The following is a 15,444-nucleotide window of genomic DNA, read 5'->3' as shown; positions in this document are numbered from 1 at the left end:
GGATTATTATTATTGTTATTATTATTATTATTATTGTGTGTGATTGTACAATTGTTTTTTATTTATTGTTGAACTTTTATTTATGGCCAGAATTCAATAAAGAGAAGAACTGTTAGTATTATTATTATGTGTAAATGACTTATTTTGTTGCTTACTTTTTATATTGTTTATATTGTTTGGCAGTTAAAGTTGTTACAATGTTGTGATACTATTCTAAACATTAAACCAGAATACAGTTTATTGTTTTTGAACTGAACAAAATGAATCAAATCACAAAAAGATTCATTTTGCACATCACTACTGAGAAGTGGTCGCATAGAGTTATGGGGCTTGCCATGTATTCAAATGAAGGCAACTGACAGGACAGCAGAACTACCAATAGGGTGGAAGTAGTGAAGAAGAATGTTTTCTGCACCGGAAAAATAGAGCTAATAAGGACTTGAAGGGCTTTACGGTTTCATATACTAACAGCAACATGCCCCAGACTCAAGGCACCCGTTCCTAAATACCATATACTAAAATAAACGCGCTCTGATATCTGACAGGGACAACTAGACTAAAATGTCAAGTAAAATATATAAGGTATTGCAAGGCAGAACAAGATGTCAGTAACACAGAGTACCTCCTGCATGGTTTCACGTCAACCACTGGATAGGATGATATGTGGCGTGATCTGTAAAGTGGAAGGTTAACCAAAGCTCAAATGAGATGTGTTTAGCAATAAAGTCTGAATCAGGTTGACAGGGAGGTAGCAGAAATACAGGAGAGATGGATTCCTCCCATACATCACAAGCAGGTAGAGTCTTCATCAGTTTAAATACTACTGCAGCTCAGTTAACATATCCTACATGACCAAAAGGAAGACTGGAAATGTGTACATATACTGTAGTTCACTGAATTATTTCTTGTTACCTGTTCTCTTCTGTACAACCATTACTTCTCTCCTGTTTTGAAAGTCCCTCCTTCAGAAAAAGTTCTTTCCACTTTGTTGTTTACATTTCAGACTTGCATGTCGTTACTTCTACCAATAAAGTCATCACTACAATACATTTATGGGGAGAAAACCAATGCTTGAAGTGGGTCGGTATGCACTCCACCAGCAATTGTTTAAGAAGAATCCACACCATAGTACCACCTGTTATAATTTTCCATTTGAACCACTACAAAAAACAACCTCAAAATGAAAATGTTTTGTTCGTTACGCCACCTAAATGTACAGCCTCTAAACAACATTGTAGTTTGTAATAAGTTATACTGTATGATTCAATGTGAAATGCTACTGTTTTTCTATGGCTAGGGCAAAAAAGTAGATGGCTGAACATGCAAATGACAACAAACAAGAAAAGTAATGCTTGAGTGAATGATGTAAACAAATACAAATTGTAAACATATAATAATAATAAAAACTCCTAAGAACACCATTATTCTTACTGATTACCCATTTCAATTCAAAAGAATACCGTTTCTTTTAAAATTTTGTTTTTCAATGACCATCATCAAAAGCCAAGGCCAGTTACTATGAAAAGCAAGAATCGATCAAAGGCAGGAATGTATTAGTCTTGTGCAATTGTATGTAGCATATTCAGGAATTTGTTTTCTTATTCCTTGGGGATTCTGCACCACTACGACCTGCCCAAAATGCACTGCAGCCTCTTTTGATGCTGGAAAAGCTAAAGACTACTACTGCTATGGTGATACCTGTTGCATCACACCTTTGAGAACTTCTTATCACACATAGTTAATATTTAACTAATTGATCACATTTAAGTACTGTAAAATATCCAGGTGGAGCTGAACAGTCTATTGGCACTGGAAGTATTGTTTCCAGCCTTTTAACTTTAAGCATTTGAGACTTAAAAAGTAGGGATTCTACCGTTTTACCTATTTTGTAAGTTAATTTTTTTTACCATTTGTAAAGCAGTATGAGCTACACTTGTGCATGAAAATGTGCAATGTACATTAAATAAATGGTTTGAATTTGCATTCAAATACCTATTTTGGAAAATATTTACTTTATCACAATGTTTCAAGGATAGAATTATGACAATTTTCAGCAAGGATGTAGGAAAGCAATAACCAAAAATAAAAGCAAACTCAACAATTGGGTACCGAAAATGCATAAAATGTGGAACAAGAAAAGAAAGTGGTTATGCGTTCAATTGTTTAAACACGTTCTTTTCTTATTAGAATTAAAGACATTTTACACTTTGCGGTCATAGTTTTGACCCCATCCATGTATCACTGGACTATAAACTGGCTTATAAACTGACTTATAGGCTTCTCTGTTTATGTAAAAACATTTAGTTACCTCGCAAACTTGAAGTTTTGTATTTTTTTCTAATATTTCTAATATTTCACAGTAGTTTTTTTGACAATTATATTCTTTTTAGATGGTTTAAACGAATTGAGACATACAACCATTTGAAAGGTACTAAATATAAATTGCTATTTAACATCCTATAGAGAGTGCTTTTTGGTTAAGAGAAAGGGGCAAATTTTGTTTTCAATTGTGGTAAAGTTTTTTTTGTTGTTGATTAATACGTTTCATTAGACATAATAGACTTTGAATTAAAGCATCATCCACCATGTCTGTGTACGTCTGGTTGCTATGTCTCTGTCATTCCAATAGATTGTGCATCAAAAACATTATTAACACTGGTTTCACATTTACATTTACATTTAGTGTTTTGGCTGATAACTTTATCTAAGGCAGCTTACGACATTAATGATACAATTGGTTACATTTGTTCTTTTTTTTACAGTTTGAGCACAGGCAGGTCCAGTGACTTGCTTATGGTCACACAGTGTCAGTAGTGGGATTTGAACCCACAACCTCATGGTTTGGAGTTCAAAGATTTAATCAAAGTGCAAAGCTTTTACGAATACCATATGAAATGGCATATACTGTAACAGAGATATCTGCACTGCAAACTTTAACACTGAAGTCTACATCTTAGACAGGTAGCACAGCTAGTTATAAAAAAAAGTAGACTTTACCTGTTGTTTCTGTCTTATGCCACTCTTTAGTGAAACTTCTTTACACATAGTTTCAATAAGTTCTCTTTCAATAGATGGGAAGTCATCAAAAGTGCTAGCATAGAAAATATTTTGATAATTTCCAGGGAATACAATCTTTTTCAGTTCCTCAATGTCTGCATTGGCAACTCCCACTGCCAGGACATGAATACCTGAAAACAAAATATTAATGTGCATTAATTTCATAACAAAAAAAATACTTATTTGTAACAACATTTTCAAAATAGAAAAGAAATCAAAATAATAAAGTAAGAAAAATTGTGTTTGATGTATGTAAAATTAAAATTGATAAATGATAATTTTGAAATGACATTTGAAAACAGGTGTTTACATTTTTTGTCCTTCAAATATTTCAACATAAACAACAATGCAAATACATATCTTCGGCAACTGCAGAAAAGAAGATAAAATGAAAAAAAAATACAAAATAACGTTCAGTGTTTATAAGAAATGTAATGATTTACTCCATTAGGGAGAAGTACAGTATATAATAAACAAGAATAATTGCATCAGATATGTTAAATGTTAAAATGAGTGTTTCAATTTAAATGTTAAACATCTAAATATTTGTAATAGAAATTTATCATTTTTCACCTGCTGCTAGAGGTCCATTGAGAGCTAGATCTCTTGTAAATATAAAAAAAAACTGTAATCATTTCCCTTGAAATAGTCTAAAACAGTACCAAAATGTCTTATGTATGCAGACAGACCATTTTTCATAGTTCTAAGAGAGCTATGACCACTAGTAAAGAATTAAATGTCAAAAATATTATAATTTTTCCTATATTGCCGATTCCCATTTTTGAAGTTTTGTGAAAAGGAGTAACTTTAAACCCCTCCTATCCCATTACCTCAAACTATATTCCAGGCTACAAAACACTTACAGATAGAGTGCAGAATCAGGCATCTAACAAACTGTTACCATGATTCTCAGCATCTAATAAATTATTTAACTGAAACTTTAGTAAAATGTGAATGAGTAAAGTTCACACCTATTCTGGACAGCCTAGGTGCAGCATATAGTGTATGACAGTATATCTTTAATTTGCTTTGATTTGAAAAGGTGATCTTATGGCTGACAAATTTGATGACCAATAGTATGGAAGATGTTTTAGTATATTTAATCATTTTTTTCAGTAGGATTCTTATTACATTGTTTATTTCAAAGTATGTAAAAACGCAAAGCAAATACTGTACATCTGCATTTTTGTAAAGACTTGAAAATGGTAAAATAAAAAAGTAAACTCACCCAAGGCATGAGCTACACGGGCAGGTGGTGATACATCATCCTGGGCTTTACCATCAGTGATCAACACCAGCATATGAGGTACATTCTGTCTCATTCCAGCAGAGGGCTGAAAGCTCTCTCTCAGTATGTAACCAATTCCACGACCTATGAGTAGTTGGACAGCAGTAAGTCCATCTTATAACTTGTTATTTCATGAACAAAAAATAGCTTTTTTTGGTATACAGGTGTTAGCAGCTGATTTTTTGCTTTACCTGTTTTTGTATTTCCTCCACCATACTTCACTCCTCGAATGGCTCTCAGTATTGAGTTTCTGTCATGGTACTGGTTTAAGGGAAATTCGGTGCGAGGTTCATCACTGTAATGAACCACAGCAATCTGAAATGCAATAAATTAGAGCACTTATCAGTCAATGCATGGAAATGTCTTGGACTGTTCCTGTGAAAAATAAGCTGGAATTGCATCAATTATTTTTTTAAGTACATATACCGCATTGATGGGTAAATAAAAAAGGAATTAGCAGTTAACAGCAACATTCTCAAAATAAGGCACAACTTCCGAAATATAAAACAAATGTAACTATTCTGTAAACTGGCCAAACCTGATCTTGTGTATTGGTGACATATGAAGTAAAATGGGTAGAGTAATTGGGTGAGCTGCATCAAATAAATTCTATTGTAAAAATTATTTTAACACTGTTAAACAATAAAATTAGATATCTAGTATTTTCCATTTAACTGTTTTTGGTCCTATTTTTTCAACCACATTCGGCTTCATCAGCATCAACATAATCTATCAATTTTATGAACCCACTTTTTCTGTGACAAGGTCACAGAGCACCAGAACCTACCTAAGGAGCATTGAATGGACGGTAGGGAAAAAAAACAGGACAAGATAAAAATAGATTTTTTAAGCAAACTCTCACACAGACCTAATATGTAACAGTTTTATGGTCATCTAACTCTCCATTTTAAAATGGCTCAAACTGAGACAATAAAAAAAAACAAAGCTGTTATTCACTTCATAATGACAAAAACACAATAAAAATACATTTCCAATCTCTTTTATTAAAAACTAGACTTTTCTAAGTTAGTTGCTGATGTGAAAAAACTGCTAAATGCAGTGGCGAATAGTTTGTTTTACTCCAATCAACTTGTAAATCACATGAATTGCTGTGTTTATTGTTTCTGCAATGTAGATTTGCTTAGTCAAGCAGTATTTAGCAGTTTGACGTTTATAAGAAATTAAAATGCTGTGTAATATTGTGTGATAACTATAAATCTTTCATTTTTTTGCTGCTTGACTTCGAACACTTTAGTGTTCCTCAGATGTGCCTCAAGAGTCAGTGTTGAAGCTGCTCGACTGGTGTTCTCTGTTCCTTATTTTACTTCCACTACTACACTGTTTTGGGCTCTTAATTGGCTTCATGTTGCAGCAAGGATCCACTTTAAAACTTTTGTCTTGACTCATGGTTCTCTAAATGTTTCTGCTCTTCAGTATCTCCAGTCTTTGGTCCTTCAATAGGTCTCTTCAAGAAATTTCCATTTTGCCTCTGACTGGCTGCTGTCAATTCCTCCTCTTGCCTAACATGCCAAGACTGGACAATGCTTCTCCGTTCTTTCTCCACAGCTGTGGAACAATCTCCCTATGGATATTTGATCTGTACCCAGTTCACTCATGTTTTGAAAGTGCAGCTTTTCTTTAAATATTTTGGAACTGCTTAGGGTTCTTTCTATAAGATAGCAGCTGTTGTACAGACAAAGAGTTTAGTATACCGATTTTTGTGCTAGTGCAGCTGCAGGTATAATTATGTACTATTCCATCTTGAACAGTTTTATCTTGTTCTTTGTTGCTTTTTATGCTTGTACCTTCTAATTATTCTAGTCTGGATTATAACTTTTTAAGGCACTTTGGATAAAGATGTTAGCTAAATAAATTTATAATAATGATAATAGTAATAATGGTTTGCTTTATTATAGCAGCAAATTAACATTCTGTAATATCAGAGAGAATTGATAATAAATATAACAACAGAGTGATTAATTTGTAATGACATTTGCTTGTGTTTCTTTATTAGAAAGTGCCTATGTTGAAGTCATATTTTAATATTAGAGCTGGATTTTATATATATATATATATATATATATATATATATATATATATATATATATATGTGTGTGTGTGTGTGTGTGTGTGTGTGTCTAAAATGTAAAATATCAGCGGTCAAACTAACAAATTCCTGGTAACAAAATAATTTCATAGAGACCAAAATACAATTACATTGGAAGCAGTACAATTTACAAAAATAACAGAATGATAACCCTGCTGTGATTTCTAGACCTAACTGCTTGACTTTCAGGCCTTGTCTCTCAGATGGGGTGGCTTGTCCACTTATTCGCCAGCATACTATACTATACATCTCCACAAACTTACTACTACCTCATCTTCTTGCTCTCTCCTTCTCTATTTTTCCTCATTTTGCTATTTTGCCACTTTCCAGTGAAGTGCTTACCAAACCCTTCCTCCTGTGATGTTAAAGCCATATCTCCCAAGGTCTCAGATGAGTCCACCTTTAGTTCACCTTTAAAAGATTCAATTATGAATCCAAATGTTGATCTGATGACCCAGAAAAGTAAATGGGACAGTCTCCAGAGGTTTAATATAAAAAGGGATGCATTCTAGTCATAAAATATGCTAATTATTAATGTACATATTTAATAGTATGATTGGTAAGAAACAGGGACTCAGCTGGATCCAGCTCTTAATGTTGACTGACGTCTGTTAATTTTTTAAACACTCATTTATTACATTTCTTGCAAAAATAAGGCAAACATTGCAGATTAGATAGATTAAGGGAAAAAAATTAGGTTTAGGCTGACTTTGACCCTAAAATAAGACTTATATAAGGTTATAAATGAGTTAAGTACAGATTTTAATAAATGGAAATGGAAAAAAAAATGTCATTCAAAATTGGTATGGAAACAGTAAGAGCAAGAATATAGATACCCAAAGTATTGTTGGTAAAAAAAATATTAGATTAGAAAACAGATGAACTTTAAACATTTGATTCTGTTATATTTGAAGACAGTTCTTTTTCAAGAGTAGAGTAAGAGACTGTAAGGAAGATAGAAGTTTGATTATAGGCTGATGACTTATTTTCAAGTATTGAAAAATATGACTTGCCTGTGTTCCTTCTGATCCAATTTTAGGAAAATATGTCACAACTCTAAAGAGGAAGCTCTTCAGTTTGTCAAAATTATTAGAGCCAATGCTTGAGGACTCATCCACCAGGAAAACAATGTCAGCTTTCACCTTCCCACAGACTGCAAGAGAGCAAAAAAAGCTGCTACTGCAATGTGAAAAAAAAAAAATCAATGTTTCTCATTTACTTGTTTTACCAATTACATAGAAAAGTGTTACTAAAGGACTTTTATTATTCTTACACATTACAGGGCACATCTGAACACAAGAGTTCTTCAGTCGAAGAACACTTGAAAACCAACAACCATATGTCTCAAGTAACCACAAATTTTCAGTCTCCCTAGCAACTGGTTTCACTTGTTTAGCTCACTGCACAAAGGATGATTATTTTATTTTGCAAAGCTTAAAGTGTAATCCTTGAAGCTTGTTAGTAAGGTAAATTGTTGTCTGTTGGTGGAAGCATTTTTGTTTACTAGTTGTGAGAAAATGTTATCAGATTTTCTTGATTACTTGTGACGTTTTTTGTGAAATTAGACATTTTGCTTATTATTATTTCTGTGGCTGCGTGAATGCTGTTCAAAGACAAAAATAAAGGATGAATCTGTAATTATTATCTGTCTTTAATTGTGGCTAATTAGTATTTGATATGTAAGACTTTCGTAATCAGATAGCTTTAGAAGGAAACCCTGAAACATATGGGGGCAAGGAAATGTGTCAATTTCCACAACAAAGAGGACATTGAATTAAGCAAATTAAGTCCAATTACTTTGATGAAAAACAACAGCAAGTTATAAATAATGGCTATGAAATATGAAATGTTTCCTTGCAAATGAGAGTTATTGCTCTAACAATTGTAGAAAATAATTAAGACTGTAAGTTGATTCCTAAGGATCATAAAATTTTAAATGATTATACAATTTTTAAACTAAATGAATACTTCAGTCACTTAATAGGCATGGCTTTGTAAAATTCAATTAAAATTAAACTTGATAAGAAGAATTGTTGAATTTTGAGTACCAAAATCATATATAAAAAATAATTCTAGGACCTTGCTGCCTTGAATAATCTTCCAGTTTTGGAGGATTTTCCTTACATACTAAAAATGTGACATTGATCACCTCTATAAATGTGAGTACAGGCATGCAGTAAATATAAAAGTGTAAGCAGCATTGTGATCTTCATTGTTAGAAAAGGCTCAGTCCTCCATAAAACTAAACATGAAACAGCAAGTTAAAAATAAGAAAAAGAGGAATGGATATCTACAGTTGGTGGAAGTCTGGTGGACGTCTACAAGTGAAAATAAGATTATGAACATAACCAGAAAGTGCCAGTGAAAGTTGTTAAATGTATTGGATTGCGGAATTACAAAAACAGTTAAACCAATAAATGCAAATAATGAATATTTGCTGTTGATACTTGAAAGGTGAACCAATAGAAAAATGCAGTAATACAGTGAAAAGAAATGTAAAAAGCATATTTTTCTTGTATCTCTGCAGAGTTTTCTGACTATAGGAAATGAGAAACCTGGTAGTAAATTAGGCAAATCAATAGTTTGCACTTATCAAGAACACAGAGAGTTAGAAGGTCCAGGCAGTTGGAATAATCCTGCTGTGGGCAAGAAATGTTGGTGTATGGGTGGCACATGCTTAAAGAAGAGCAGCTGTTGAAATAGTTTAAGCTCATATTTCTACAAATGAAAAAAAAAGGTTTTATCCACACCAGAAATGAAAGAAGATAAGAGACACAAAGTTTTGACTGTATAGCCTTCATCAAGATAGCCTACACCTTAAGCCAAAATGTCATGTCTGTTATGTTCCTTGGTTGTCAACATGGAAAAAGCCTTTAATTTTGTTTTTCTTTTGCAGATACTCACTGTCATGGCCCTTCAATAACTCCATCATTTTTTACATATAAGTAGGTACATTTTTGGAATTATTAACATATCGTTCAAATCCATTGACTATCATAACTCAGCTTCCACAAATTAAAAAATAAAATTGGTATTATACATGCTGCCGAGTCTTTTTTATTTAAGCCAACAACAGGGGGGATCACACAAATGAAAGTTGTGGTTAAACCCTGGCAAAAAAAGTGTACAAAAAAGCCCAGAAAGGTTTACTTCACTGACCTTTTCCAACAGGCTAGATATTAATATCTGGATATGCAAAATAGCTTGTAAAGGGCACAAAAAATATTGTGCAGAAAAAAATAAAAATAAAATACTGTGCATAGTGCACTAGCAAAAAGCAACTTAAAGGTCAAGAATTATTCAATAAAAAAGTCTCAGCAAAGTGGCATCTGGCTACTCAATGTGGATGTGAAAAGCTGATTGTATAGAAAGAAAGTATGTGACAGTAGAGCTTGTTTAATGTTTTATTTTCAACTGTACACTTTGGGGGTGGCACGTTGCTACAGTGGTAGTGTTGCTGCCTCACAATAAGGAGACCAGGGTCCACATCCTGGGTCCTCCCTGCATGGAGTCTGCAAGTTCTCCCCATGTCAAATGTGGGTTTCTCTGGGTTCTCCGGTTTCCTCCCACATTCCAAAGACATGTAGGTTAGGTGAACTGATGGTCCTAAATTGGTCCTAGTGTGTGCTTAATGTAGTGTATGTGTATGTGTGGCCCGGGTTGGGCTGACACCCTGTCCAGGGTTTGTTCTTTTTCTTGCTCCTTATGCTAGCTGGGACTGGTTTCTAGCAGACCTCTACAACCCTGTTCAGGACAAAGCAGAATAGACAATGACTGACTGACTAACTTTACACATGGATAAAAATACCTAACTAACTTATGGAGATGTGTCATTAGAACTCAACTAAAAACCAAATCGATATATGTAGAAATATATTCATATATATTTTGTCACCCACATACATTTGGAAGACAACTTCAGGGCTTATCAACTGGTAATTCCACCCAGAGTTGATGGCTGGTGCTGTCACTTATTGCCTCTCCTTTCCTTTTGTTAAATTAAATTTTTCCATATAGACATGCTTTTACCACAAAAGAAAGCCAAGAACCTGCTCCCAGCTAAAACATACATGGCTCTGGTGTTGATGGCACTGATGTTGTGGTTGTAGATATGCTAGTAGGTCTCATTGTAGTTGATTTTAATGTGCTTGCTGCTTCAGTAGTAGTAGGGACTTTTCGTTTCACAGTTGCTACAGCAGCACGTGTTACTAAGCTTGCATGAAGAGATGGCATTATTGCTGATGGAGGAGGAGAAGTTGCTTTGGTGGATAAAACAGTTTCGTCTCCAGTGATCTTATTTGTTCCTACTGTAAAATAAAAGCAAACAGATCATATTATATTATTGTCCTTCGAGCTTACTTAAAATAAATCATGAAGTTATAACTGAACGCACATTTTCACCAAAGTTATCTGTCACAAATAATCTGAATTCCACTAGCAAAAATATATGTACATTACTGCCTTGAATAAACATATGATATTGTGTTTACACACCAATACATTGTTTAAAGATAAACTATTTATAAATAATCATTATTTTTGTCTAGCATTGATCTTAAATTAGCTTCTGAAAACATCTTTATCTATTCAAGTTTAGGAACTATTGTACTAATTTAATTAACTTTAACTTCATACTATTAAGATATGTATGACTAATGCATATATTAAGAACTAAAAAGATTTAAGAGTGGAGTCTTACATATTCGTTCACTTATTATTGTAGCGGGACCTTCAGTTTCTCCATATAGTGGACGAATTGTAAATATATATGTTCTACCAAACAAAAGATTTTCAACCCTGAAGGAAGTAACTGTTGATCCCAAAACCTCCGTTGAAGACTCAGATACTGGAAAAAACAGAAATATTAAAGAAAAAAGGTTTTGCCTTGTGCTTATTACATTCTGTAGTTCAGAGATTTTTTGACAGCTGCTGGGGTGGGAAAAAACAAGAAGTACTGAGGTGAAACAGAGACAATTTGTGCTGTAGAATTAAATAGATGCCTACCAGCACATTCTGAAGTGAGGTTAAGCAGAGCCAACTTCTCTCTGACATTTAGTTGAGAAAACTTAATAATCCTCACTTTAAACAAGACAAGGTGGAACTTCTAACAAAAAGAGTCAAATTCATTTACTGCATTTTGATGCATCATGTATTATCAGACTGCTACAGGAGCACCATCTACTGGCTAAAGTTGAATAAAGCATAAAACTCCAAAGCAAAAGCAGCAATAAAATGCTAAACTATGTCAGTTTCATGAACTTTCCAAAAACATATACAGTACACATAGGTGTATGCACTACGCTTGTTCATGCAGTACTCAGCTTACCCTTGTGTTTCGTCCTTCTTTAACATTGGTTGTCATCACATGATAACCAATAATTATAAAGTAATGGTAAACAGTATAAATGCTACAGAGAATCTCACTATACTGATCTGTAGGGGTGAAGAAGGAGCAGAGTCAGAAGGTAAAGCTCTCAATTTAACAGTTAATCTATCCTCACCTATGGTCATGAGCTTTGGTAATGACTAAAGAATGAGATTGTGGGTACAAGCAGCAAAAATGAACCTTCTCGGTAGAGTGGATGGGCTCTTACTTTCAAATAGGGTTACATCCAGGAGAGGCTTGAAGTACAGCAGCCGACCCTCTGCATCGACAGGAGCCATTTAAGGTGAGGTTTTGGATAAGCGGTAGAAAATGACTGAATGAATGAATTTTTTATTTTGGCAAATTTTCCTTTATTGATAAAACAGAAACCATCCATCCATCCATCCATTATCCAACCCACTATATCCTAAATACAGGGTCACAGGGGTCTGCTGGAACAAATCCCAGCCAACACAGAGCGCAAGGCAGGAAACAAACCCCAGGCAGGGCACCAGCCCACCTCAGAAAACAGAAACCAAATACATTCTTATTTACAGTAAACTTAACACTACTTTTGCTAACTCCATATTCATGTCCATCATTTTAGAAGGGGGTGTCAAGCGCATATTGGTGGGATTGCACAAACCTTTGGCCATAGAGTGTATCCCACTTTCTGAATAAGAACACAATCAGTCTATCCTGTTATAAACTTTTTTTTTAATTATAGGATCACTGAGAACAGAGTCAATCTAAGAAACATTATGAAAAAAGCAAAACCCAACCCCAAAAGGGACTTCATTCAATCAGAGGATACATACATTTTGCACACAGAGAGCACCAATTCATCATCATATCAACATCATCTCTGACAGCATTGCATGGGCTAAAGCCAACAATATCAGGTGCAAAAAGGAACTATCCCTGGAAATCATCCATCATAGGACACACTCATATTAACTAATTAGGGTCAGTTTATAGTCACCATTTGACCTAATCTGACATTTTGAGGTAAAAGTCCAAGCCACTATGCCATCAAGTGTCTTTATAAGGAAACATTAGAACAAAAAAAACTTAAATTCATCAAAAAAATATATATATAATAGTGTATTGATAGATTTTAAAAAGTAATAAATAATACCATCAAATATCAATAGCAGCCAAAAAAATGGAAAGAACATTGATAGATATTATTAAACTATGATATTTCCCAAAATATACTGGACACCACAAAAACAATGAATCAAGATTTGTTGAAATGAAATTGATGTTTAAAGAAAATGAAGAAAATCAAATTGCATTGTTGAATACAGATAGATATTTCTAGACAATGAATGATATTTACAGATAGGGAGTAAACCTTGAGGAACTGCAATAGATATAACAAGTGATGAAAGACTATGATATACATTATTGGACTCTGCAATAGATTTTGACTCAAAGATGCCCTTAGTCCATTTAATGTGGGCATCATAAAGACTTAAATTCTCAATATTTTGTACAAACGTACTTTTGTGAGAGCAATGGCTATGCCTTTGAGTATATAAAAATGGCTTGCAAGTCTAAATAAATACACAAAACACCACTTTATTTCCAACAAAGTATCAGTCAAAGCAACACTATACTATGTACTTTACAGTATTATGTATCATGTTCAGCATTATTTTATATAACATAATTAGTGTTAAACCATTCCATTTTAAAAGATTCTTTAAACCTTATTCCCCTATCCATTTTAAAGAGTCAGGGTGAATTTTGGCACCAACTCATCAAGTCTTCGACCCAGGATTCTTTTTAAATTTCCCTTTTTTAAAGAAATAACTTCTTCCTGTCCTTTGCAAGGAGGTAACTTTAATTCCAACTACTTGCTAGGAGGTATTGCAACCTCTTGCAGACTACCCTTTACTCCACCATTATGCTATATAAAAAGTCAGGAATTCTTAGCAAAAGTTGAGTCACCTACCCATTAAATATTTAAAATATAATATTTTTGTACTTCCTGAAGTAAGAAAGCAGATATTAGGAAAAGAAGAACCAGACACTGAAAAAAAAACTGAAGTCTAAAACATGAAAGAGATCAAAAACAAGAATTAAAAATTAAACTGAAAGTACCAAGACCAAAACATTGACCAGAAACTGTTGATGGAAAAACATGCAAAAATCCTAAATCCTAGTATTTAAAGTATTTTTGAAATAACTGCACACTTGACAAAGATTTATATTAATATCCAAAAATGTAGACACTAAAAGTGGTGTGCCACCACATTATGTAGGTATGGAGCAATGACCCCTGAGTCATATGACTGGCAGTGGGGATAGCAACCATAAACAATATGGCCTCAGCCATGCAAAAGCACATAAAATACTGGTGCCTCTTTTCCAACATGTGAAACAAAATTAAAACATCACAAAACTAAAATAAATAACATTAACATAATGAAATATTATTTGAATGTACAAAATAATCACAAAATCTGAATCAGGAAGGTCAAAAACCAAGATTCACAACAGTATTATAATTAGAATGTAATTTCCATACTATAGACTGTAACTTTGATATACAGTACATTTAGAGTCAGCTCTACCAAAAGGTAGATATATTTTAATTTAATTAAAAGCGCATAACATTTTTTCCAGCGTGGATTTCAATTAGTCTATCCATTTTTAACTCACTTAGTCCAGTGCAGATTTGCAGTATGTGTCTATCCAACACAGATAAGCATCTAGATATTTTGATTAAAATTTGTACGCACTTTAGACACCCTAACAGCTGATGACACAACTACAATATTTAATTTGTAAGAATATGCTGAAGTTTACACATGGCCCTTTAGTCCATTTTCCTTCTTTTAAAAAAAGTGGTTATTTACCTGAAATATGTCTCCAGGTTAACAAATATCCAGATGCAGTAGCAACTCTTGTCCAGTTTAAAAGAGCAGTGCTGTCTGTCGTTTCTAAAACATGAAACTTATTCACTTTTGGCAAATCCACTGAAAAAAGATATTAAAATGCAGTATTAAATTACCAGTAAATTCTTAGTCATACAGTGTTTTTCATTCTGTATTCTGTATTAGCTGACAATAATAACATGATGTTTAGAAATTATGTCTGGAGCAAAGCCAATGAAAAAACAAAACAAACTTTAAAATTTCTTTTTAATTCATTTAAAAAGGAATCATTAGTCTGACGTGTGCTCTGTAGGAAGCAGCTGAATGCTAATGATTAACAAATGAGTGATTTATCATCCTGGGTGGAAGAAATTGCATACTTTCTAGATACTTTTTAGTTTTACAGTAAAAATGGATGCTTTTAAGATGAAGCATATCAAAAATACAGGTGAAAATAAAGGAGGCTATGCAGCTGTAAATATTTGGGAGTCAGTAAGCTGAAGCTTTCTTCTAAATGAAAAGGGGCACTTTAAGCCAAAGTATTACACATTTTTAATATTACTAATATTGCTACTTCTGGCACATGATTGGATGGAATGGGTAAGGAAATGAAAAATTTCTCCAGTAGATTTTGTAATGTCAACATATGGCAGAGCCCTGGAAATGGAGGGAGATCTTACGTGGATGTGACAAATTCATAACTATGACTGTAAAGATGCTTTTTTCAGGGATAGATTGGTGA

The 15,444-nt window shown here is 33.5% G+C and overlaps 1 protein-coding gene across 1 annotated transcript in view; it reads right to left on the bottom strand.

Moving 5' to 3' along the window:
• Nucleotides 1-15,444, bottom strand: part of col7a1l (collagen type VII alpha 1-like) — a 326,774-nt gene that overhangs the window by 92,557 nt on the left and 218,773 nt on the right. The window contains exons 19-25 of the mRNA XM_039762163.1: nt 14,685-14,804; nt 11,152-11,298; nt 10,523-10,759; nt 7,466-7,605; nt 4,537-4,660; nt 4,286-4,429; nt 2,998-3,188 (exon numbers count right to left, since the gene is read on the bottom strand). Of these exons, the coding sequence (XP_039618097.1) occupies nt 2,998-3,188; nt 4,286-4,429; nt 4,537-4,660; nt 7,466-7,605; nt 10,523-10,759; nt 11,152-11,298; nt 14,685-14,804 (1,103 nt within the window). The remainder of the gene's footprint in view (nt 1-2,997; nt 3,189-4,285; nt 4,430-4,536; nt 4,661-7,465; nt 7,606-10,522; nt 10,760-11,151; nt 11,299-14,684; nt 14,805-15,444) is intronic.

The sequence above is a fragment of the Polypterus senegalus genome, chromosome 8 (assembly GCF_016835505.1).
Source record: "Polypterus senegalus isolate Bchr_013 chromosome 8, ASM1683550v1, whole genome shotgun sequence".
NCBI lineage: Eukaryota > Metazoa > Chordata > Cladistia > Polypteriformes > Polypteridae > Polypterus > Polypterus senegalus.
This window is presented reverse-complemented; position numbering and strand designations above follow the sequence as displayed.